Genomic DNA, 24,213 nt, shown 5'->3' with positions numbered 1-24,213 from the left:
ACATTAACATGCTAATGGCTGGTGCAGTATTAAAGAACTGAAAGGCTCAGGTCAGAGCAGCCTTCCTGCTCCTTTGCTGTCTGCCATCTGCAAGGAAGAGGAAATGCTGGGCACAATATCTCCTCTGTCCAGTACACCGACAGCTCCACGGAAGCAGCACCATGAGGAGAGTCGGCTGAGCTCCACCCCTGCTGAGCTCCACCCCTGCTAGCCGGCTGCACTCTTAGTGTGACTTACTATGTTTGTTCCAAGTCTAGAGGAACGTGTTGTTGGTCAGAAAAAAACAAAAAACAAAAACAAAACAAAACAGTAATTATTATTCCTTTAGCTTTACTGTCAAGCTTTCAGTTTGCAAAACTAGAAATCAAAGGCATCTTTCTAATCCTTTAAGGAAACTTAGCGCTAAGGTTAATAAGCCAAGTCTGGGTTTATTGTTTGTGAATTCTGGTAAGCTTTCTTCCAGAGGCCCTGGGTTGGGCATGCCGCGCCCCGCCCCCGTGCTCTGCCTCTCCGTGACCCTTTGATGTGCGGGCGTGGCCTGAAATTCCCAGGCTTAGACTGAGACCACCACTGCGGACAGTCTGGGCTGGCCCCTCAGCATGGCTGCTAGCGGGGATGGTCATCTGTTTCTGATTTCTACATGGGGTTTCTGCTTCCTCTTTCCTGAAAATGGGGTGAAGGCAACTTAGCGAATCATGGCCTGCGTGTTGGGGACGGGAGTGAGGCAGGTAAAGCCTGTGGCGTGCACGGGGCCCTGCTCCGTGTTCTATGCAATGCGTCTACGTATGTGATTCTTTAACCTGATATGGAATTGGCTTCGCGTTGTGCCAGCCTGCCAACTAGAAATGTCACCAGCTGACAGGAAAAAGAACATATTGGCACTCCATAGTGAGTCATTTTAAGGATAATGAAGTGTAAGGGGGACACCCCAGAGAGCTGTGAAATTCTCTCCCCCGGGGGACCTAAGGAAGGGGAAAACGACAGGTATGTGGACACTTTTAAATGCAGATGTATAAAGTACTCGCTGTTGAAGCCCTTAATGAAGGACCAGAAAAGGGAGCTGGTCCCCAAGTGTGGCCAAGGATTTCCAAACTGATGCCACAGAGTGCTGTAGCTACTGGCATCTGGCACCTGAGCCTTTACCAGGACAGATACGTGATCCTCCGGAATTTCTCTAATTTGCACGGCTCCTGCTTATATGGCTGAGACTGCACATCTGGAAATTATGTGCAGAGTGGCTCACACTGGCTTCCAGAACACTGCCAGTCACAGGCGCCTGCCTTCACGTGGCCGGAGCTGTACATCATGAAATGGCCCTCAAAGAAACACAAATGCCAGGCACGGGAGACCAAGCTACAGTCACTGGGCAGGCAGGCAGGGAGGCAGGGAGGCCCCAGAGATCCTCAAAACATCATGACTAAGGAGTCGGACCCTGGGACTGCGCACACCAGCCATAGTTTCAGAAGCATCAAGAGGTCAGTCTCAAACTGACCAGGAAAGGCTCCCTGCTGCCTGGTTCTCAGAGAGCTAGAAGCTGCTCTGCAGGCTGCTGGGGAGAAAGGTGGTCTAGAGACTCAGCACCCTGTAAGCTACAACATGGCCTGCCGGGAAAGCAGCACTGACATGATGCTGATGGAGCTGACCAATCAGTTTCTGCTAGAATGTGAGGTCTGCCCTACGGGAATGACTGTAAGCCTTATCTTGGGAAATCGTAGGTCCCAGGGGTGCTGTTTTGATAATTGGCTACACTGTTACACTACTGAAACTATTTATGTTTATTCCCCATAGGTTTGTGCCTAGGTTTGTGCTGCTTCCAACCTGGGCCGGAGAAGTTTCTTTTTGCAGTGAGGAGCAGTTATTGATGAGACTCATGATTGGTCAAAATGCTGAGGATAAATGACTGAGTTCTCGGCCACAGACGAGCAAATAGAATATCTCCATCAAACCCCCACATCCAAGGTTCAGGGAACATCAGAGATGAGCGCAGAAAGAACGGAAGAGCCAGAAGGGTGGGGGTGAAAACGACAAAAAGGCCCTGTTTGTGCTGGAGAGCCGGTGCCGCGATGAGAACACTGCGGCTCTTCCTGACCACCCAGGGCGGACTCCCAGCGCTCACATGCTGGCTCACAACTGTCCGGAACTCCAGTTTTAGGGGAGTCCAATGTCTTCTAGCCTCTGAGGGCACCAGGCACACACCCAGTGCACAGACATACAGGCAGGCAAAGCACCCATACATAGAACCATTTTCTAAAGCTGTCTTCCGGGACAAGGCATGTGGTGGCCGGCTGAGGCCCCGCCCCGGCTGAGGGGCTGATGGCAGTTGATGGCAACTGGGGAAGGGAGACTTACTTTTCCTTGGTGACATGGCCCCTGATAGGTTGCCAGTGCCCCAGTGGATGGCCCCCAATACATCTGTATGTGGTCAATACTAATTAGCCTCAATGGGCTACTCCTAATAATCACAATAATGGACTTGGAGGAGGAAGGTAAGTTGGTGGATGTTAGGGGGAAATTGGAGACGGGCACTGGGAGGTAGAGAAGTTCAAATACATTGTATATGTATGAAAGTTTCAAAGAATAAGTTAAAATATTTAAAAAATGAAAACTGAGGATATTGATTTAAGAAAAGAATTTGCTATAATTGTAGAACTCAGTGGAGTCTCCCCAGCAATCCTGCCTTGCCGGCAGGCTACTCTCTAGTTACGGCCCCGCCCCTGCCCTCTTGTAGCATGCTCAGGAAGCCATTTTCCCATCGCTGGGAAGGGTGACTTCACTTGCCGCCTGCTGGTCCGCCCCACCGCTGTGGCGGGCGCTCAGTCTCCTATGCTTTGTTCTTTTGTTCTTGCAAACAGATAGGATGAAAAGAGAAAATCCCAAGCTTCATTCATTCATATTCTCACTTCTTCCTCTAACGACAAGACAGTACTTATGGGCCTTGCTAATCGGCTGCACCGCTAGCTGGGACCACTTACCTGCTCGGGGTTGTACTGCTCTGTGCTAAACACCAAGTCCACTTTGCAGCCCTCTTGAGGGTCGACCTGAAATACAGAAACTTCACGTTAACCCAGGGGGAGCAAGTCAAGCATTTTCATATCAAGAATATTCCTGCTGGGTTATGGTGGCGCTCACCTTTCATCCTAGCCTCGGGAAGCAGAGGCGGGCAGATTTCTGTGAGTTCGAGGCCAGCCTACTCTACATAGTGAGTTCTAGGACAGCCAGGGACACAAGTAAAGCAAATCATGTCCTTGGGGCTGGAGAGGTGACTCAGTGGTGACCCAGGTTCGATTCCCAGCACCCAGGTTATGGCTTGCAACTGTGTGTAACTCCAGTATGAAGGAAGTTAGTGCCCTCTGCTGGACTCCAAGGGCACCAGACATGCATATAATGCCCTTACATACGTGTAGATACATAATCATACACATAAACTTTTAAAAACTATTAAAAGCATTATATTCATGGGCACTGTGGTATGTCAGTGGAGTTGCTGTTTATATGCCTCAGTAAAGCTGGAGATTCTGGAAAAGGAGGGACTTTGATCTGACTGGACTGGTCTGCTTATGGTTTGGTACCGACTCAGAAAGACAAAGCTGGGGAAAGGGAATCCAGGGTGGAAGCTGACTTCTGTGAGAGTTGTTAAATAAGAAATGGGCACGTGCACAGGCTAGGGGGCAGGTCCTTCCTCCCCTGGTCGCCTTCACCTGCCTCAGGCCCCGATCTGGGCACTCAGGCAACATCAACAGGAATGCAGATGAAGACGTCCTGGGTCGTGCTTGCTCAGAGGGAGCACAGGTAATAAGTGAACAACGAGTCTTCAGGTAAGAGCATCAGGAAAGAGTGGTGGTCGAGGGAGGTGCCCGAGACAATGCAGAATCCAAGCTGGGGGCTGATGGACAGTCAGGCAAGCGCCACATCTAGACCTAGCGATGCCCTACAGGCAGAAATAATGGAGGGGTTTGCAGATCTTATGCTCTTTGCTATAGTCTCAATAGCAAGTGATCCCTAAAGATCCTCTGATAAAGGCTTCAGGGATTAGTGCCTCAAGGAACCACTGGGAGGGGTGGGACTCTAAAAGGTGGGGTCCAATGACAGGTCTTGAGGCCACTGACATGTCCTTGCAAGACCATGCTTAGTGTCTTCCTTTTCTATCCTTTCCTCCCTGGCCAGGGAGTGAGCCTGTGACGTGCTTTCTCTCCTCCAACACGGCAAGACAGAGCCATCAAGAACTGAAACTCTGAAACCATGAGTCAAAAATAAAACTTTTTCCCTCTATGAGTGGATTGTCTTAAGCACTCGTTGCAACCAGAAAGCTGATTGGCACAGCGCCCCCTTGTGGCAGGCAGGCAAGCTCTCTGCACTTTTCATGTGCATGTTCGCATGTTGTAAGCTTCTGAACTACTCCTAGCACTTATTTTTGAGTAAATTTAAATTATTTAAAAATTTTTTCTTATTTACAATCATTTAAAAAACAGAACAAAATGATCATCCATTAAAAACTGTTATCTAGAAAAAAGGGAATTTGTGTGACATAGAGCTGTAGTCATTTCACATAAGGCCAATTGATTGGAATTTTATCAACATTAATCTTGTTTGAATTTTGGCCCAAGGACACAATGACTAAATGTGGTTATTTTATCTTAAATAGATCCATCACTACTATTACAACTGGATAAAAGATAGGAGTGAATAGCAATTATTTATGTAGACGATATTTCAATATGGAGATGCATGGCTGCTTCTGGAAGACAATAGTTCATTCTGGGGTTTCTTGTAAGCTTTCAACATGTTACCAAAGCCATACAGACATTGTCTGTCCACCCTACGTCAGGCAACAGGAGCTAAGAGATGACCATCCTAGCCATCTTTCCCAGAACCTTTCCGATATGGAAGCAATTGACAGTGGTGTGTCTGAGAGCAGGCTAGTGTGAGTCCTAAGTTTAGGAAGTATTTCAGCAGCCGGCCAGGCCCAAAATAGCTATTTTTTAATTTCTGAATCACTTTTCTTTGGTGTGTGTGTGTGTGTCTAGTTAGACGGGTAACTTGCAAGAGATGGTTCTTTCCTTCTACCATGTGGGCGTCAGAGACCAAACTCATTAAGCTTGGTGATATGATGGCTAAAGCTATGTTTTAACCTTAAATTATTTTGCCATATATATATGTATATGTATATATATGTGTGTGTGTATATATATACATATATATAAATGTGTGTGCATATATGTGTACGTATATGTGTGTATATATGTGTGTGCGTATATTGTATGTGTATGTGTGTATATATATGTATGCGTATATTGTGTGTATGTGTGTGTGTATATGTGTTTATATGTGTATATATGTGTGTTTGTGTGTGTATATATGTGTGTGTATATGTGTGTATGTATGTGTGTGCGTGCGTGTATGTGTGTGTGTACATATAAAATGCCTCTAACCTGTATGTCCCACTTGCTCAACAACAAATAACCTCCTCAGAATGCTGGGGGTTGTTGTTCACGTAAGATAACAAGCTCCTTGTTTTTGCTTCTGTAAACAAGCTTGCTTGCACCAACTGCACAGAATGTGTGCTTGGTCCCAGGTAGGCAGGATGCATATCAGGGTGCTTGCTTGCCTCTGATTGGATGAAGCTAGGAAGTATATAGCTTTGTGGGAGTCTGCCTTTATAAACCTGTGACTAATATCAATTGGTGGTACTCTTGGAGTCCTGGGTATGAAGCTGTCTATTATCCATAGTCCTGGCTGGTATTTAATAAAGCATGCTTTGAATTTGGCTCAAAAAATTGTGGTAGTGGTCTCATTCTTGCTTGGTGGGATTAACAGTGTAACCAATTATCCCCACCAAGCTATCTCACCAGCTCCTGCACTAACTCTTGAGCCGTTGTTAGATCGACAAGAGTATAGAAGTGAAGGGTAAGGGTTCCTATATCAGGGGGGATGGTCAGAGCCCTAAGAAGGTGACTTCCCTGGCCACATGTTCTAGGCTTTTAGAGGTTTGCTGCCCTGGCTCTGGCCCTGCCCTCCACATGTGACCATGAGGGCCTGGCATGTTCACGAGGATGTCATAACAGAATGGCCCTCAGATTTTCAGGTGAGAGGGGCAGGGGTGGAGGGGAGCACTGTAAGAGAAGAGAAGGAGGAGGGAGCTACGCTGGATGGGAGGCATATGAGGAGTCCAAGGAGGACTTAGAAGAGGTGGCCTGAGCAAGACAGAGAAGTGGGCGTGGCCCTCCAGGCATAAGATAAAGAGCTGCATCAAGAGGAACAGTGGCCTTCCTGTCAATAACAGATGGGGCTGATTTGCTCTCCTGGGGCGTGGTCTTCCTTATTCTTAAATAATTCTTCACATTTATTAATGTTTGTTGTTTGTTTGAGATAGGGTCTCACTTGCAGTCTTGTCTGAAAAGCACTGTTTAAAACTCCCGGAGATCCACCTGTTTCTACCCCGGAGCACCAGGATTAAGGCAGCAGGGGCTTAAGAGTATTTGAATGATCAGGTTTTGGAAACACATGAAGCTAAGGGAGGGCCCAAGAGACTATTCTTTGGTAGGAGTGGGAAGGAGAGAACCAGAGCCAGGTTCACCAAGGCTCCCAGCTGAGTCAGCCTCTCTGAAGTGTGACTTTCTTCACTATTTGACTTGCTTAATTTAACTAGATAACCTTGAACGCTTCTACGTTGGATCCAAAATAGGATTCTAGTACTTCTTAGTTGTCCTTTATCGTGCCTCAGGGCTCTCTCTTATCTAATCTCCCCAAAGCCTCTCCCCTCTTCCTTACCCAGAGTCACAAGACTGTGTGAGATAAACCCTGGAGTTGGCACAAGGTGGGGGGGGGGGCTGCCTTCATCTGGGGAGGGGCCTGAGCACTGACTCTTACTGTCCTTGACTGGCCACCTTCTCCTTCAGCACTACCCACTCTAGGATGACAGAGTGTCTGCCTTACTCCAACCCTAGGCTAGGTGAGGGGAAAACAGGCAAAAACAATACCCTCAGGCAGCCTAGAGCAGAATGGACTAATTTATACTCCACTGTGGACATGGCGATCTGATTAGAGTTGACTTATAAGCTTTGAAAGGATGACTGATCCAATCTAGGGGTCTGGAGGTGACTCTGAAGACTGAGGAGGAGCTGACTTTGGGGGCGGGGTGGGGAGCCGGAGAGTGAGTCATCTAGCAGGGGAAGGGAGGGTTGAAGGGCTGGAGGAGCAGCCTGAGGGACTGAAGGGCAGGCAGGCTAAAATCAGCGCAGGAAACAGCTGACTAGGTGGGCAAGGGCTGCCTAGCAGGTTATAGTGAGCATGACTTACGGAGGGGAAGGGGCTTTAAGAAGGCCTCTGGTGCGAGAGCAGAAAAGGGATACCCACAGCAAGGAGGTAGGATGGCACAGGACACAGGGGCTTCCCCAAGGGACACATGTGCAGAGGCACTTCATGGTGGGGACCATGAAGTGCATGTGGTCAGAAGTGCATGCTGCTCTGGCACAAGTCCCTTAGAAGGTACAAAGGAGGGGCTGGAGAGGTGCTGCTCTAACAGAGGACCCAGGTTCAATTCCCTGCACCTACGTGGTGGTTCCCAATCATCCTTAAGTCTAGTGCCAAGGGCTCTGATGATCTGTTGTGTTGCGTGTGCCTCAGGCACACACACACACACACACACACACAAATCTGAATTTTAAAAAAGAAGGTACTAAGGAAGCTGTCCACAGGCACATGTTACACACAGCGCTATGTGGTTGACCATCGACCACATATATGTGGTTCTATAAGGTTAATAAGCCACTCCTGTTGAATAAAAATGTAGCGCACAGCCTGGAGGAATGGCTCAGTGGTTAAGGGCACTGGCTGCTCTTTCAGAGGATTTGAGTTTGGTTCCCAGCAGCCATAATGGGCGGCTCACAGCATCTGAAGTCTAACTCCAGAGGCTCCATTGCCTTTTCTGGTCTCCATGGGCTCTGCAAGTGCTTATTGTGGTGTGCTTTTAACATTTTAGAATATATTCTACCTAAAAAAAAAAAGTTTGTGGTTGCATAGTATGATATGCGTGGTTAGCAGCAGTCATGCACAGTTTGTCTTCACGCATCTCTTGGTGGCCTTAATGAGCCACTCTGAGTGACCTATTCCGTCTGCCTTTGTGTGATGACTCACTATAATGGTCATCCAAGGACAAATGGCCCAGCACTGCAATCCTCAGTACATATCCCCATTGTTAAGTGACAAGTGGACATAATCCAATGCCAGGGACACATTTTAGATTGAGACAATATGCTAGCACCAAGGGTCATTTGAAATGCTCCTGTTTGCACAACAACAACACACATCAGACTGGACCAGCGCCGGGCACTTCCTGAGCACTCTCCATGAGCTAAGTATTCTAAGACAGCTCTGAAGGCCTGGTTGAGCTCACCAGAAGGAAATTCAAAGTAAAGAAATGTGGGCTGTCTCCTAGATACTAGCCATGGCGAGGTAGATGGGATCTGCTGTAGGTTATGACTTGGGGTTACACCTGCCTTGCCTGGCTGCCGGGAGGTTAGCCGGGTACAGCCTGGGGGTCAGCAATCTTCATAATTGACCAAACCAAATCCATATGGGCGTTCTCCAACCTAGAAAGCCTGGCCTGAGCCCAGAGAAGCTGTGAGCAGACTGACGATGGGCTGACTCAGGAGGGCGTTCACTGACTATTGTGGGATGCCGGCGCTAGAGGCTAACTAGAAGCAGCTAACATGGCAGTGCCTGCATGGAATAGTACACAGGAAGCCCAGGGAACCAAGCAGGCACATGTCCAGCAACATGGACATATCCTAAAAGCCCTGATTTGCACATAGAGCAACATATCTTTCATAAAAGTTACAAATAGAATATGCAACATTTGGAAACTGTTGTCACTGGGAGGGTGGTGGGTATGGGGGCAAGCATAAAAATGACCTCTCTCTCTCTCTCTCTCTCTCCCCTTCCCCCCTCCCTCTGCCCCCTCTCCCTCCCTGCTCTCTCTTCCTCCCTCCCCTCCTCCTCCCTTCCCTCCCTCCCCAATCCCTTGGTAAAGTATGGACCTAGGAACCAGGTACTCCTCCCTGTACCTTTCCAAAAGCAAATTTACAAACTGGCCTTTAAAAAAAACACAAAACTGGGGCTGGAGAGATGGCTGATTGGTTAAGAGCCCTGACTGCTCTTCTAGAGGTTCTGAGTTCAATTCCCAGCAACCACATGGGGGGCTCACAACACCGAATGTGAGAGATCTGATGCCCTCTTCTGGTGTGCACGAATAAATAAATAAATAAATCTTAAAACAAAAACAAAAGAACACAAAATACTTAAAAGCGTTAATCCAACCCAAAGTGACTTGGTGTAGGTGCCCCGTCTCATGTCTTAGCTTCATGTTTTCATAGTTTTCTCACTGTTAGTGCAATTGGATCCAGGGATGTGGGAAATGCAATGCAAGGTTTTAAATCCAGTCCGACTCTCAGGTCCTGGGATAGCTGCTCATGATCAGCTGAGCCCCTCTTGCCCTCCACACAATCTCTCTCGGCATCTCGAACAATAGGCTGCTACATCTGTGCTGTGAAAAGCAAGACCACTCAGTTCATTTTATTGGAGCTGAATCCAACACTGTGCCAAGGGGAGCCAGCCCTAGCCTTCCCACCACAGGGAGCAGGCTCCAATGAAGTCAGAGTCTCTAATGCCCAGCACTGCATGCCACCCAAACTGACCATCTGCAGAGCAGATGAGGCCGTCCCACTTTCCTTAAACAGAGCCAGAGGCAGAGAGCGTTTATTCTCATGTTTTCCAGGATAAGTTCTTTGCTGAGAAAATGCAATCAAAGCAAGCGGCCACATGACTACCACAGTGGAATTAGCAGCTCCTCGCTGCAGACTTTGTTTTAATTCTGGGTGAACAAAGTTATGTGCTCCAGCCTAGAACATAATGCCTCACAACCTGGACCATTAGCAATGTATAGTTTATATTTGAATCTGGGCTTTGGGCACTTTGTTTGCAGATTTCTGTGTGGGAGGCCTACTTTCAAAATCCTGTTTGAGAAGCATAAGATGCGGTGTCTTCAAAGACCCAGAGTCACCATCCATCGATCTTTCTTTTTTGGTAACAGAAAGGCTATTCAGATCCTTATCAAATCAATACTATGCCTTTATTTAGTACTTATGTATAAAAGCACCCTGTAAGGCACGGGGAGGGGATGAATTTAGTTCTATGTCTGTACCTATTACAGTCAGTCAAGCCCATCCGTCTGTCTGTCTGTCTGTCCATTTATCTTACCACCCATCCATCCATGTACAATCTACTACTCTACTCTTTGCCCGACCTGACTTCACATAGATCCTGTGCAGGAACTCACATCACCAAGCCTTGAGGTAGGATATTCTCACCATCCCCACTTTATACATGAAGAAACAGACAACTTGTCCCAGAACAAGGAATTTCCCAGTCAAGAGCTATCAGTTGTGGCCTAGCCCCAGAGTCCATCCTTCCCAGCCTGCAAGCACAGAGGTTACAAAAGCAGATCCCAGCAGTCCCTTTCTAAGGGAAACTGTAAGCTGGCTGCTGGTGTGTGTGCATAAGGAAGAGGTGAGATGAAGCCTTGGTTGGAGGTGGACCTTGTGCTGTGCCTGCAAACCAGCTCCTGCCGGTGAGAACCTTTCTCTGGGAGGGAGCAGCCAAGAAGGGTCTGTATGCTTGACTGCTAGGGTTTCATAGCAAAAGAACACAGACTGAATGGCTATAAGCAACAGATAGTTTTCCTCTCACAGTTCTGAAGACTAGAAGTCCAGGGTCAAGGTGTCAGCAGGACTAGCTCCATTTGAGACTGCAGGTGGAATCCATCTTTCCTCTTCCTGGCTCTCGGTAGTGGGTCCCAATCCCTGGCACCCATGACTTGCAACTGTATCACTCCTGTCTCTGCTTCTGCCTTTGAATGCAGTTCTTCTCTCTGTCTGTCTGTATCTTCTCATGGCCCTTTTATAAGGACAGAAGTCGCTGGATTTAAGGCCCAGGCTGATACAGTATGACCTCATCGTCCCTTGATTACATCTCTCTCCCGAGACTCTCTTTACACGGTGTTAACACGGTGACATGGAGTGGATTTGCGGTTGAGGTCACAGTACTAGGCAAGGGCCAGGTTAGAGGAGGTCTCTTCTAGTGACTTTATTATTGTATTGTGGGTGTTCACCAGAATGCCCCAGGGGCCTTGCTAAAACCCTGTGTGCTGGCCCACCCACCAAGGGCTAATTCTGTCAGTCTGGGGTGGAGTCTGAGAACTTGCATTTCAATAAATCCCAGCTGATATCAAGGCTGCTGGCCCCAGGACCACACTTGGAGAAATTCTTTCTAGTTGCTGGGTAGAACTGCTGAAGTTCTGAGGGACAGGGAGTGACCTGTACGTCTAGCAACCTAGCAACCAGCGTTCACATTCAGTAGTAAAGTGAGGGCATCGTCAGAATGAGGGACTTCCTTCAAAGCCTGGTCAGTGTGGAGAATCAAGCTAGTATATTTTCGAAATCAAGGTGGTAAGTCCGCCCTCTGCTTCAGCAGCAACTGACACACTATCAAACCGGTATGGACAGGTTTCCAATTTTTAAAGAAAATTCACTCATCGCTTCCTGTTGCATGTTTGCTGTTATAGTATTCCCTCTCAAGAGCAAGTGTCTTGAATAGCATGACCAAGGCAGTTTATACAGGAAAGCTGTTCATTTCAGGCTCATAGTTCCAGAGGGTTAGAGTCCATGGCCATCATGCAGCAAGCAAGCAGGTAGGCAGCAGGCAGGAGGCAGCAGGCAGGCATAGTGCTTCATCTTATCCACAAGCATGAGGCAGAGAGAGCTAACTGGGAATGGTATGGGACTTCTTCAGGTGAGATTAAACCCTTGAGAATCTTAGGGGTCAAAGCTCCACGCAGTAGGGTCCTCTCACACATCTCCATCCCAAGTTGCAGAACCCTGTGCCTTACTAATTCTTAATTAAACTCTGGACACACTCTGAGGTTGGGATTTGAATTTTTGTTGTAATTCAGTCAATCTTATAGTCAGGGCTTTGGTTTGGTTTTCTACAACTTGAATTCTGTGGTTGCTGGAGATTCTCTTCCACGGGACACTGAGAAGACTTTAGACTGTTTATACACATCTGGGGCTGGGCAATTATATTGCAGAGTTTGTTCTTTTCCTTTGTTAGTTTATCCAGAGGTGCTATAGAGGCAAAGGGCCAGAATCATTATTTTCTTTAATTTTCAAGCATTATGTGTAGACTCATTAAATTCTGTACTTCTCACAATAAGTGAATCCAGATAATCAAATGCATTGATCTCAATGAGTTTGTTAAACGACTCACACCAGGATTTCCAGTGCTTTCTGTGCTTTTAGGAGTAACTGTAGGTGTCAGCAATGTGGAAGGCCTGTCCAGATAGATCCCTAAGAATGAGGTTTAGGGGGCTGGAGAGATGGCTCAGCGGTTATGAGCATTGGCTGCTCTTCCGAAGGTCCTGAGTTCAAATCCCAGCAACCATATGGTGGCTCACAACCATCTGTAATGAGGTCTGACACCCTCTTCTGGTGTGTCTGAAGAGAGCTACAGTGTAGTTAGATAGAACAATAAATACATCTTTAAGCTGGAGTGAGCAGAGGTCCTGAATTCAAATTCCCAGCAACCACATGATGGCTCACAACCATCAGTACAGCTACAGTATACTCATATACATTAAACAAAGAAACAAACAAACAAACAAATAAATCTAAAATAAAAAAAAGAATGAGGTTTAGGTCAGACATGGTGGTATACGGTTTTACGGACAGAGGCATGTGATCCCTGTGAGTTTGAAGCCAGCCTGGTCTACACAGGTGAGTTCCATAGCAGCCAGGACTATGTAGAGAGACACTGTATCCAAAAGAGGCTTAGGGTTATTAGAATGGCTTCCAGGCTGTGGTCCACCTAGTCCAACAATGGCTGTCTCCTAACAGAGAGACCCAAAGTCCAGTAGATATTTAGTCCTCAGAGCTGGATGTTTCAGCCAGTCTTCGGTCTATGTTAGAGACCCTAAGAACCCATCCTAACACCAGTGAAGCGATTCCTCAGCAGCAGGGTGGATACACTTGCCAGTGAGAGGGAGAGAAACAGGCAGAGTAAACGCTCCGTTCTCCCGTGTCCTTTTAGGTGAGCTGCCACCAGAAGGCCTGGCCCAGATTTAAGGTGAGTCTTCTGACTTCACAGATCCAAGATTTAGGGTGGGTCTTCCAACCTCAGTGAGTCAATCAGGAAAAATCTCTCACAGGTGTTCCCAGCTGCTTGGCTTTTAGTTAATTCCAGATGTCATCAAGTTGACACCTGATAGTAGACATCACAGCAGGGCTGTGTCCTAAGACCCGCGGTGGATGCCGGGACACACAGACAGTAACAAGCCCCATATGCAGTGTTTGTCCTGTAAAAGCATGCCTACGATACTGTCAATAACTCAGTCACAGTAAGGGATTATTACTAGGTTAATCTTAATGGTTAACTTTACTGGATTGAGAAATGCCTCGAGAATTAGTAAAGCACACTCCTGGGTGTGCCTAGGGGAGTTTCTGGAGAGGATTGCCATGCGATGACTGGGAGGGAGAAGGGCGGACACACCCTGGACGTGGGTCTGGCAGCTGGAAGTGCAGACGGAACAGAGAGCTGGGAGGAAGGAAGCTTACACACTTGGGGCTTCTCAGCTGGAAGTGCAGATGGAACAAAGAGACAGGGGGGGGGGGGAGGGAGAGGAAGCTGACACACTCGGGGCTTCTCAGCTGGAAGTGCAGATGTAACAGAGAGACGGGGTGGGGGTGGGGGAGGGAGAGGAAGCTTACACACTCGGGGCTTCTCAGCTGGAAGTGCAGATGGAACAGAGAGACGGGGGGGGGGGGGGGGGGGGGGGGGAGGGAGAGGAAGCTTACACACTCGGGGCTTCTCTTCCTCTGACCTATGCAGCACTTTGTTTTAAATTTGTTTAAAAATTTGAAAGAAGTTGAGTAACTACTTTTAATAGTAAGTTTTGTTCTCTCATAATTCCATACATATATACACTGTTCTGGTACACTGGACATCCTGGGCAGGCATTCTCACTGCGGCCATTACCTGTGGACTCAAGATCGGTCGGCCTTTGAATACACACTTGTGGGACTTCGGCCTCATGCTAGGACTGAATCATTGGCTTGTTTTCTTAGAAGTACGAGTTCTGGAAGCGGGCAGCCCCTGGCTTCACAGGCTTTCCATTCTGCAGCGGCTGCCTTGGCACTAACCTGCCTCTCACTGTGTAAGGCAAGCCAATAAATCCATACGAGGTTATATGCACATTTTACCGGTTCTGTTCATGAAAGAACCCTGACTAATAAATACAGTGAGGGCAAACAATAATAAAATAGAATAACTATACTAGTCAACGATAACATTTAACATTTTGTGAATGTTAACTCTAGTATCCTTAGTAGATAAAATTCCTTCAGCAGAAGCACACGGTGCTGTGCAGGTGATAACTAGGAAGGATATCAGGTGACTAGCGGGGGGGGGGGGGGACAGCATTTACCTTGTGGGCACATTATACAATTGGGTGATTTACATATTGGGAGGGACAGAGTGGGCTAGCATGAGATTTCATACTATCAGGATGAAAAGGAATTTAAAACTTAGCAATGATTTTATTTCTGAAAACTGGCACTTAGCATCTCTGCTATTGACCGTCAGTCACAGACCGCAGAAAGCAAGCGCCGTAGTGGCAGAGCCGCTGCTATATACGGCATTCGTGTAGGCACCAAGGGGCCAAAGGCTCAGGTTCTGAGCGCAGCTCTACTAATTCCGGTCTTATTTTCAGTAAAAGCTGTTCATCGTCAACCACAAAGTTATTTTCACACTAATGGATCCAAGATGGTTCCCTGCGTATCTGGAGAGAATCTTCCTAGGCTCTAAGCAATGGTACCAGCTACTTTGTTTTTGCTTTGTTTCTGAATTATTGTATAAACCATTGGTCTGTGAGGGGTGAATATAAAAGTATAAGAGAGTATAGAGACGGAGGAACAGAAAGACACATGACAGATGTGACCCTTAGAGCACAGTCACAAATTTAACCCTTTAAACTCCTTTACAACACAAGAGTCACCCAAAGCTCACGTGTGAAAGGACTTCTCGTGCTCCAGTAACATCCTTCCTCCTTTCTCCTCTCTGCCATTATTGGCTAAACCCTGGCCCTGCTCCTTTTGTCTTACGGCCACATCTGGGGACTTTCCATGTTTTCATGGTGGGGAGGCAGACAAATGGGAAGAAGCAGGTTGTACTGTCAAAAGCTTAGAGGCTTCTGGTCTCCCCTTGCACCACTGGGGCCCGCGCACCACTGCTCTAACATTCTGCTTCTAAACGTCCCCTCTGGCTTCATCTTCCGTGAGAAAGCACACATGACACACTGTTCCAAGAAAGGCAAATGTCCCCACCTCCTAAGGTGACCTTCACGAGTCAGGCTCAGTTGGAGAAAAAGAACTCATTTGTGACTAAAAATTGTTGTACCATTCTTAGGTTCTGGACAGACTGCATATTACATTATACCCCGGAATTATATTATTGCATTTTCTCCTTCCAGGCAAGGGTTGATAAACAACCTGAGTTTATATTACAAAAGTCGGTTACTGTCACAACAGGCCACAACCAGTGAAGCACAAGGAAATCTTTTCCTGTGGACACTGCGTTAGCAGCCTGACTCAGTGGGCCAAGATGGAAGGTGTGTTGACTTCCATTTGGCAGAATCTGGATATGAGTGCTTGATGTGGGGTAGAAAACCAGAGGGGAAATTGCCAGGACCTGACCACAGCTTGGTTCATCTCTGGGCCCATGGTGGAAGCAAAGACTAGATATAAGAGGTGCACAGCTTCCAAGGTCTCCTCTGTCCAGTGAGGAGGGAGCAGAAGGGCCTTGGCCTGGCCATCTCCATGTTTCCTAGTGATCTCAGCACTCACTCTCAATGCTAGTGTGATTTCACTTAAAGGTTATCTGAACCTGTCCTGCAGCGAGGCCTTGTTGGAGTGTAGTGCAGGTGACAGACACCTCCTGACCTGTAGAAACTTCCGGTATAATCCAAGAGGCAGACACGACCACAAAGAGAAAATCAAGCTGACTGTTTGAAAGTTAGGTCAGAGCATCACCTGGTCCATCCCAGGAAGTGGGACAGATGACAGACAGGCCGTTCTGATAAAATACAGCCACAGTTTCAAGAGTGAAGCAACAGGAACGAAGGCGGCCATTTTCAAAGAACCATAATGCCTGGTGATGTGGGAAGTATTTTTAAGGGCCTCAGAACTGGTGTGCTTGGGCAAACAATGACTCTATAGATGTCACATTACAAAATGGGATTTCCCCAGGGTTGCTCATTAATCAGTAGGGACTGATAAGATCATTCTAGTTTATTTTGGAGACAGAAGAGGTGACACAGGTGACATCTTTGAGGATAAGAAACAACCGTGAACTAACAGCACAGTTGATCTCAAGAAGAGGCAAAGCAATGGGACTTCCCCCTAAGCCCCTGGGGCAGCGGGGCCCTGGGACACTTTGCTTTCAGCCCAGTGTGAGCCATGTTCAACCTCTGACCTCCAGTACTACAAGCGAATGTACTTCATGTTTCGAACCTGCTAGCATTGGGGTAACTTGTCATATGGTGATAAGAAGGAACGGAACGAGTAGTCGTGATCCCTCGTGACCTTTCTGTGGACACACGCCCTGGGTGAGCCTATGGACTCACATATGTCTTTTTTTTGCAAGTACATACAAGCTTCTCTTTCATAACTGGATTTTAGGAGCCGATATGCAGTGAACAACCGTAACAGATAACCCAAGCTGGACCCTTGGTATGCCTAGTAGCCTTAACCAGGGTGGGCTTGGCTCTCTTATTTAACAAACATTCTCCAGATGAGTTGCCACTGCCCTGGCTGCAAGTGGACATATCTAAGCCTGGAATGACTCACTGCTTAGCAGTTTTAATACATAAAACTGTGTATTATTTAATACTAAAAATCACTCTTTTGGGCACTGGGCATTTGCATTCAGTTTCCAACAGCACCATTAAGAGCCTTAAAGGAAGACTCTAGGGCAGAATCCTGCGCAGAGCCATCGCTCCCCACCCCACCCCCAAGAGTTTTTTTGTTTGTTTGTTTGTTTGTTTTTTTTTGGATTTGGTTTTTTCGATACAGGGTTTCTCTCTATAGCCCTGGCTGTCCTGGAACTCACTCAGTAGACCAGGCTGGCCTTGAACTCAGAAATCCGCCTGCCTCTGCCTCCCAGAGTGCTGGGATTACAGGCGTGCGCCACCACCGCCCGGCTCCCAAGAGTCTTTATTTGGAGCACTACCAACACCACATGAGTACAAACACCTGTAAGAGACCAAATTAAAGTGTTGTAAATGGGGGAGGGGGAATAGAAATAAAGCCAATTTATTGCAGGATGGTTGAGGGTGTGCCTACTTGGTAGTTCATCTGGGTACAGTTAGCTTGGGTGATTTGGGGCAAATTGCAGAGAAAGCCAGGGAAAATTTTACCCCTGCTGATATTCCCAATGCAGACGAAGACTGGGGGATGGAATGATGGGCACAGACTGTACTGTGCCTAAGCATTTTCAGGCCAGGGCAGGCGTGTGTTACCTCTCTGCTCTGGGTACAGTCTTCCCCCATTAGGCAGGGTGCAGGTCTGAAGCCAGCTAGCATGGACCCCACACAGGGCTGCCTCTGATTTGGCTGTTGTCTTGTGAAGGCCCTAAAAGCAGCTAAGAGCTTTCTTTTAGTGAAAGAAAACATCCCTCCACTTTCCTCTTTCATTATCTTTCCTCCTGCACCACAGCCTCTTGAGGGCCCCAGTGTTTGCTTCCATGTAATGTGTTCTACATAATGCATTGCTTCCCTGTTCTTAAGACTGACTCTGAATTATTGACATTAATGGAGGCAGGCCTTCAAGAAGAGCCGTAATGAGGTGGCTAACACTGGGCCAAAGTGCTCCACAGATGGAAAAGCGATGAGGTTTTCTTACTGGATGGAGTATGTGCACTTGGATCTGTATGGCCCAGGGGACAAATTTTGCTCCCGCTTCAGATCCATGCTACTTTGAATCCTGGAAGTACAGCCACTGCTCTACCTCCTGGCCTGACAAGAACAGCCTGATGCTTGCCTGCATGCCTGCGGGCTGGCTGCTTGAGATTCACTTACCGCCTAATTAGAAACCTAATGTCGGGTGAGCACTGCAGAATGGGTGTAAACTGTGCCAGGCCCACTGATCTTATTTGCCTCCTACTGCTTTGATAGAGACCGTGACCAAAGCAACCCAAGCAACTTGGGGAGGAGAGGGTGTTTTGTTTTGTTTGGTTTTGGTCTACAGTTTCCCAGGGCAGTCTATCCTTGAGGGAAGCCAAGACAGGAGCTCACGCAAAGGTCACACGGCTTTGCTGGCTCCCTATGGCTTGCTCAGCACACACTCTTTAAAAAAATACAACCCCAAGATTGCCTGCCCAGGGTAACCCTGCCCACAGTGGGCTGAACCTTTCCACGTCAATCATTAACCAAGGAAACACCCCCATAGACTTGGCTATAGGCCGATCTGATGAAGACTTTTTCTCAATTGAGGTTCCTTCTTGCTTAGTTTTTGTCAAGATGCCAAAAAAACAAAAAACAAAAAACAAAAAACAAAAAACAACCCCCCCCCCCAAAAAAACCCAAATTACAGCAACAACAAAACCCCCTAGCTATCACACTCACAAAATCCAAGTTGAATGCTCCAGAAAGATTGATGGGGTGGTCTCTTCAACTCTTGCTGTTCTGAGGGAGCCAAGATTGTGGAAGAAAGGGAAAGGAAGGCTGGAGGATTGTGCCTCAGACCCTTCCCAAGCACACACCCTGCTGGCCATGAACCAAAACGGAGACTGAAATGATGTGTTAGAGACACGCTTTCTTACGAGAAAAACCCCATGGAGTTCCAGTTAAAGGGCCTTACACAAATATAAAAGGATCCATTTATACTCCCTAGTTTTTATTGGAATGAAGTGTGGGCAATCCCCTTCTCCCACTGCACCTTGCCCGGCCATTTATCTCTATTCTGTCTGGTCTGGATTCCCCCAAAACCAGCTGATTCCAGAATGACTTGACTTTCTTAGGAAGCAAATGCCTAGGAGACTGTCCTCAAATCCCCAAAATTCAGTGAAAGCAATGTATCTAGTAATGGAGACACTCCCCCGGCCCCCACCCCCCATCCGGGACAACCAGTACCTAAGAATTTCCACTACTTCCTGGAATCTTCTCCGCGCCCACGGTGGTCCTGAGGCTGTGCCATGTAGTAGCAGGAAAGTTGGAAGTGAATGGTAGTATAGGACTAGGAACAAGGTGACACCAAGCAGGGGGAGCTGAGAATACAGGCAGCTGTAAGGTCTCCTCTGCAACTAGAAAACCAGAGACCAGGTCCTTGCTCTTCCTTAAACCATAATCTGCAGTGATTACTGCATCTGACCACAAGGGGGCAATAGTGCTTCTAGAATGAGGACTCTTGAGGCACTAAAAAGACAGTTGAGGCAATCTTAGAGCTGGAATCTCCTGGGTGCCTGGCTGTCATGATTTTGTTTATTTTGTTTTGTTTTGTTGTTTTGTTTAAGGATGAAATACACAGCAAGAATTGCGTCCCTCCTCACGACCTAGTTTATGCACATGTATCTAAAGCGCCACTCTCGATTTTATCATGTGAATACATGATCTATAGCACACATCATCTCATTACATAGAACTAGGGATGTGGTTCAGTGGCAGGATTCGTGCCTGGGATGTATGGGGCTGTAGACTCAATCCCTAGAACCCAAAATTAAAGCAACTGAACTCGCTTAAATTGATTTAATAACTTGCTGCTGGGCCCTTCCTTTGTCCCAAGCCCCTCATGTTCAGAAGAAATCCTCATCCCCAGATGGAGGGCGATCCTTAGCTGTCTGCTGTATTTTCCTCTCTCGGGCTCCACTGCTCCCCTGGCCCGGCCCGGGTGAAGGACAGACGCAGTGTGGTGACCTAGTACACTATCCTTCCAAAGTGCCATGGGATAAAGACGGAAAACGAAGGGTGCCCTTCTGCCAACCCTGTCTCTTTGGGCGAATGCTGTGGCTGCTCCTGTCATTGGAACAGAAGTTCCTATAATCAACCACCTTTCCGGAAGCGGTGAGTTTGTGTTCTCACTTGGTTGGCTGAGCACTTCAAAACCACAAGAATTCCAAACAAACAAACAAACAAAATCAAAACAACAAACGCCTCTCCTAAAGATGCTAGCCCACGTCTGAATTAAGACCACCGATAAACAAACAAACAAACAAACAAACAGCCCTTGCTACAGATCCCAGGAGCCAGTCCTCCTGCTTTCCCCACTCTCACAGAGCCTTGCATGCCCTTACCAGGTGTCGGTCACCTCAACATTGGCCTGCTTGATCTTCTTTAAGGGTGGACTTTTAGTGACTTTGAAGGAAAACAGTTTCGCTGGGTTTGTGGAAGAAATTGATTCCTGGCGCACTGGCCTCTCTTCCGGACTCCCGCTATCACATAAGTGTTACATTATCAGGGAGGTTAAGGGGAAATGTTAACAATGTTTCTCAGGGCCTCCCGACCATGTTTGTCTGCATCCACATGCACACACAGCTTGGGATGAGGTAGGGTCACCTTGAGGTGAACCGCTGCCTGCCGAGACGCAGAACAGAACCTGAAGGGAAAGGGAAGGAGGTGCTGAGAGCTAGCTTTATTTGTGAAGATGCCAAGGACTCCGTTTCTAAAGAGTAGATAAAAAAAGAACAGAAATACAAGGTATTGTAGGATTTTTAAAAATTACACTTATTTCTTGCATGTGTGCATGCATGTCATAACAGGCACAAGGAAGTCAGAGGACAACTTGGCTAAGTCAGTTCTCTTCTTCCACCTCCTGATCAGAGGATCAAACTCACATTCTCGGACTTGCCAGCAGGTACCTTTACCCAATGGCTATCTCACTAGTCCTATTTTATGACTTCTAAAAATCACATTGGATTGAAGGAAAATAATCCCTGGTTTGAAATGTTTGAAAATCGGTGTACTTTATCAATCTGGGGTTTTGTTTCTTTGTTGTTGTTAATGAGGGAGGCTGCCTTCAGGGTTCTTCATTCCTCTAAGAAGAAGAAGACAAGCTCTTAAGTTGTGACTCCCTTTCTCTGAAGCTTGGAGTAGGGAATGCCCCCGAGACAGTAAAGATTGTTTTGCTGTTACCATTTGTTTGTTTAACACTCACAATAGTTTGTCTTTTTCTAGAAATAAGGAAATTAGGTTGAGAGTCGAAAAGGTGATTCACATCATCTGATGCTAGCCGGAGGATGAGGATCCCACCAATCTAACTCCTATGCTCCGTTCTGCATAAGATGTAAAGCTGCAGATGAGTGTCTTTGGGGAACATCGGGGAGCCTCATTGCCTGCGGACTCTGCAGTTGTGTAACTTTTAAAAAATCTGTCTAATGAAGAGAACCACGTGGCTTCATTCATACAACTCCACTTCTACAACCACTGTCTGGAAATCAGCAAACGACCCACGAGCTGAAATGTTTTCAATCTTGCTTTCAGTTCTGCAGGAGACTGCTGCCCTGTCACTCCCTGGATAGATCAGGAGAACACCAGAACAGAATGGTGCCTGCTCAGACCCCTGAGTAACCTTTACCACTTTATCCTGAAGCCTTTGCACGGTTGCTGTGCACAACGGAAACTCTAGAAACTGGTCTGAGGTCTGCGATGCAGAGAGCTGGCTTAGCTTTTGGACACATCTCCCCTACTTTGGTAGGAGCCGTAGAGTCTAAGCCATGGGTCGATTGGGTACACAGTGCGCTTGCCAACCGTAACCCACACTGGGTACCCGAACCAGGGGCTGTTGTTCGTGGGACCCTTTTCTCACGTTCCCAAACACACTAAGTATTTCTGGCCTCGGAAATACCGGAAAGGCAGAGGCAGCGTTGGAGGGCTCGGCGCCTCTTGCGCGACACAAGCTCGGGCTGGGAACGCTGTGGTCCCCGAGCGTGCGTGTCCCGCCCCGTCGCGGCTCACTCACCCACGCGCGGCCCTCCTGCACGGCGGCCAGCACCTGTAGCGCGCTGGGCGAGCCAGCGCGGAAATTGAAGAAGTGCAGCGCGGCACGCGCCGCCAGCTGCAGGATCCCGCGTGGCAGCCCCACTGCCGGAGGCTGCCCGGGGACGTCGGTGTACTCTGGGTTCGCGGGCGCCGCGGCAGCAGCAGCGGCCAGTGCGAGGCTCGGTAGCAGCCAGAGGCTCAGCAGCAGCGCGGGCCGCGGGGATCGACGGGGCTGCATAGATGCGGACGGCGGGGGCCCACGAGGCTGCGTGGATGGGGAAAGCTGGCGCGGAGCTCCACGAACAGGGTTCGCAGTGCTCGCGGAAATAGGCCACGGCGGCCACTCCCCTCCGCCCCCGGGTCGCCGCCCTTCCTCGCCTCCTCAGTCCAAGCAGAAGAACCAGAAGGCGCCTCTGGGAGAGCGGGTCAGAGAACGTGTCCCTGATGACGCGGTGAGAGGGGACATGGGACAGTGGGGCGCCTCCTTGAGGGCACACCCCGACTCCAGCTCTGGGAACTTGGCTTATCGCCTGCGACTGCTGCGATTTCGTAACCCTCAGGTTTTAGAGCGAACCCACTCCAGAGGTTAGTTGCAGGTGAAAGAGGAGTCAGGTGGTGACAGGGACCGGTGGCCTCAGGCCTTAATGAGGAATTTCAGCACGTAGGGAAAGTGTGCTGAGGGCGGGAGCAGGTAGTGAGCACCTGCAGGCAAGGTAGGGAGGAGGGGTGGCAACAGGACAGAGGTTTTGAGAATCAAGTAAATTAATACTGGAGAGGGGTCTTGGATTGAAGCTAGATTCCAATGTTGAGTCAACACATCACTGAAGGCAAGAGGTGGCTACTATTTTCTAAACCACAGGTGAGGGAGAAAGCCCTTTGGGGACCTGCGAGATGGATCAGCGAGGAGAGGTGCTTGCTTGCCACCGATGATGACTGGGCTCTTTCCAAGACCAACGTAGTGGAAGGGAGAACACACTTAAGCAAGTCGTCCTATGACCACCACGCACCCACCTACAACACAACAAATTGAATAATAAATGAAATGAAATGTAAGACAGACAGAAAGGGAGAAGCCCTAGAACAACTGGAGATGCTCAAGGGTCTAGCCCACCTCGTTATCAGCGGTCCACATACGGTCTAGCCAGCCTCGTCATCAGCGGTCGACATACTGAAGGCCCAAAGAATGGTTGAGACCAAGTCTGTTAAATACTGCTTGTGGTGCTAGGAGACTCCAGCCAAAGAAAGGGAGCGGTTGACTGGGTATCTTCCCAGCCACTCCAGCCTGCAGCCTCCTGCCTGCCGTCTGCCCTAGACTCCAGCACTCAAAGATTGGATTCTGGCAGGAGCCATCTTAGGATCACCAAGCCCGTGGACAAAGAGCAACTGTCCAAACAATACTCCTCCCTGATGCCCATCTGTGGACTGTCTTTCCTTCTGCAGATGTATGAAATACCTTGGCCATGGGGAGATGAGTTTGAGCAACCAGGACAAACATCTGCAGCACACCTACAGTCGATGAGGCCAATGGAACGTGTCCCGTGCTGTTTGCAGAGCACCGAGGAGGGAGCCGGAAGCCCTAAGATAGTGATCTAACCCAGGTCAGGGCTGGCAGATATATTCACATGCACACACATACACATCTCACACATATCCACACAAGCACACAAAGGAAACAAGAAGCCTTGGGCACAGAAAGACAAAGCAAGCAGAACAGAAGAAAAGGGCAGTGGCTTTCAGTCCTAGATTCCTGCCCCCCCACCCCCAGGCTGGTGTGAGCCTCTGACCCAGCATCCAGCTCTTTCAGCATCTGCTTTGTCTGCCAAGCCACTCTGTGGCTTCCTGAGGGCAGAAGACCTAGGTTCTCCTTCATCCCTGATAGTTTGAAACACCCATCTACAGGACAGAGAACAGTCACTCAGAGAAACAGCAGGCTTTACTGTGGACGTGGCCAGGACCCCCAGCCTCAGAGCCAAGAGTAGGTAGTGTGGGCTGTAGGCCCCCCTGCCTTGGGACAGTGCAGCAATCCCTGATTGTGTTCAAGGTTGTGTAAATTTTACTTGGGTATATTCAGGTCTTGGGCAGCAGAATCATTGGTGGAGTATTTCAAAAGGCCCACACACACTTTGTTTCCATTTTATTTC

General features: G+C 48.2%; 1 protein-coding gene across 1 annotated transcript in view; it reads right to left on the bottom strand.

Moving 5' to 3' along the window:
- Rarres1 (retinoic acid receptor responder 1) overlaps positions 1 to 22,511 on the bottom strand; it is a 36,276-nt gene extending 13,765 nt beyond the window's left edge. The window contains exons 1-2 of the mRNA XM_052180387.1: positions 22,053 to 22,511; positions 2,973 to 3,038 (exon numbers count right to left, since the gene is read on the bottom strand). Of these exons, the coding sequence (XP_052036347.1) occupies positions 2,973 to 3,038; positions 22,053 to 22,310 (324 nt within the window). The 5' untranslated portion in view covers positions 22,311 to 22,511. The remainder of the gene's footprint in view (positions 1 to 2,972; positions 3,039 to 22,052) is intronic.
- Between the last annotated feature and the right edge of the window lie 1,702 nt (positions 22,512 to 24,213).

Source organism: Apodemus sylvaticus, chromosome 4 (genome assembly GCF_947179515.1).
Source record: "Apodemus sylvaticus chromosome 4, mApoSyl1.1, whole genome shotgun sequence".
Taxonomy (NCBI): Eukaryota; Metazoa; Chordata; class Mammalia; order Rodentia; family Muridae; genus Apodemus; species Apodemus sylvaticus.
This window is presented reverse-complemented; position numbering and strand designations above follow the sequence as displayed.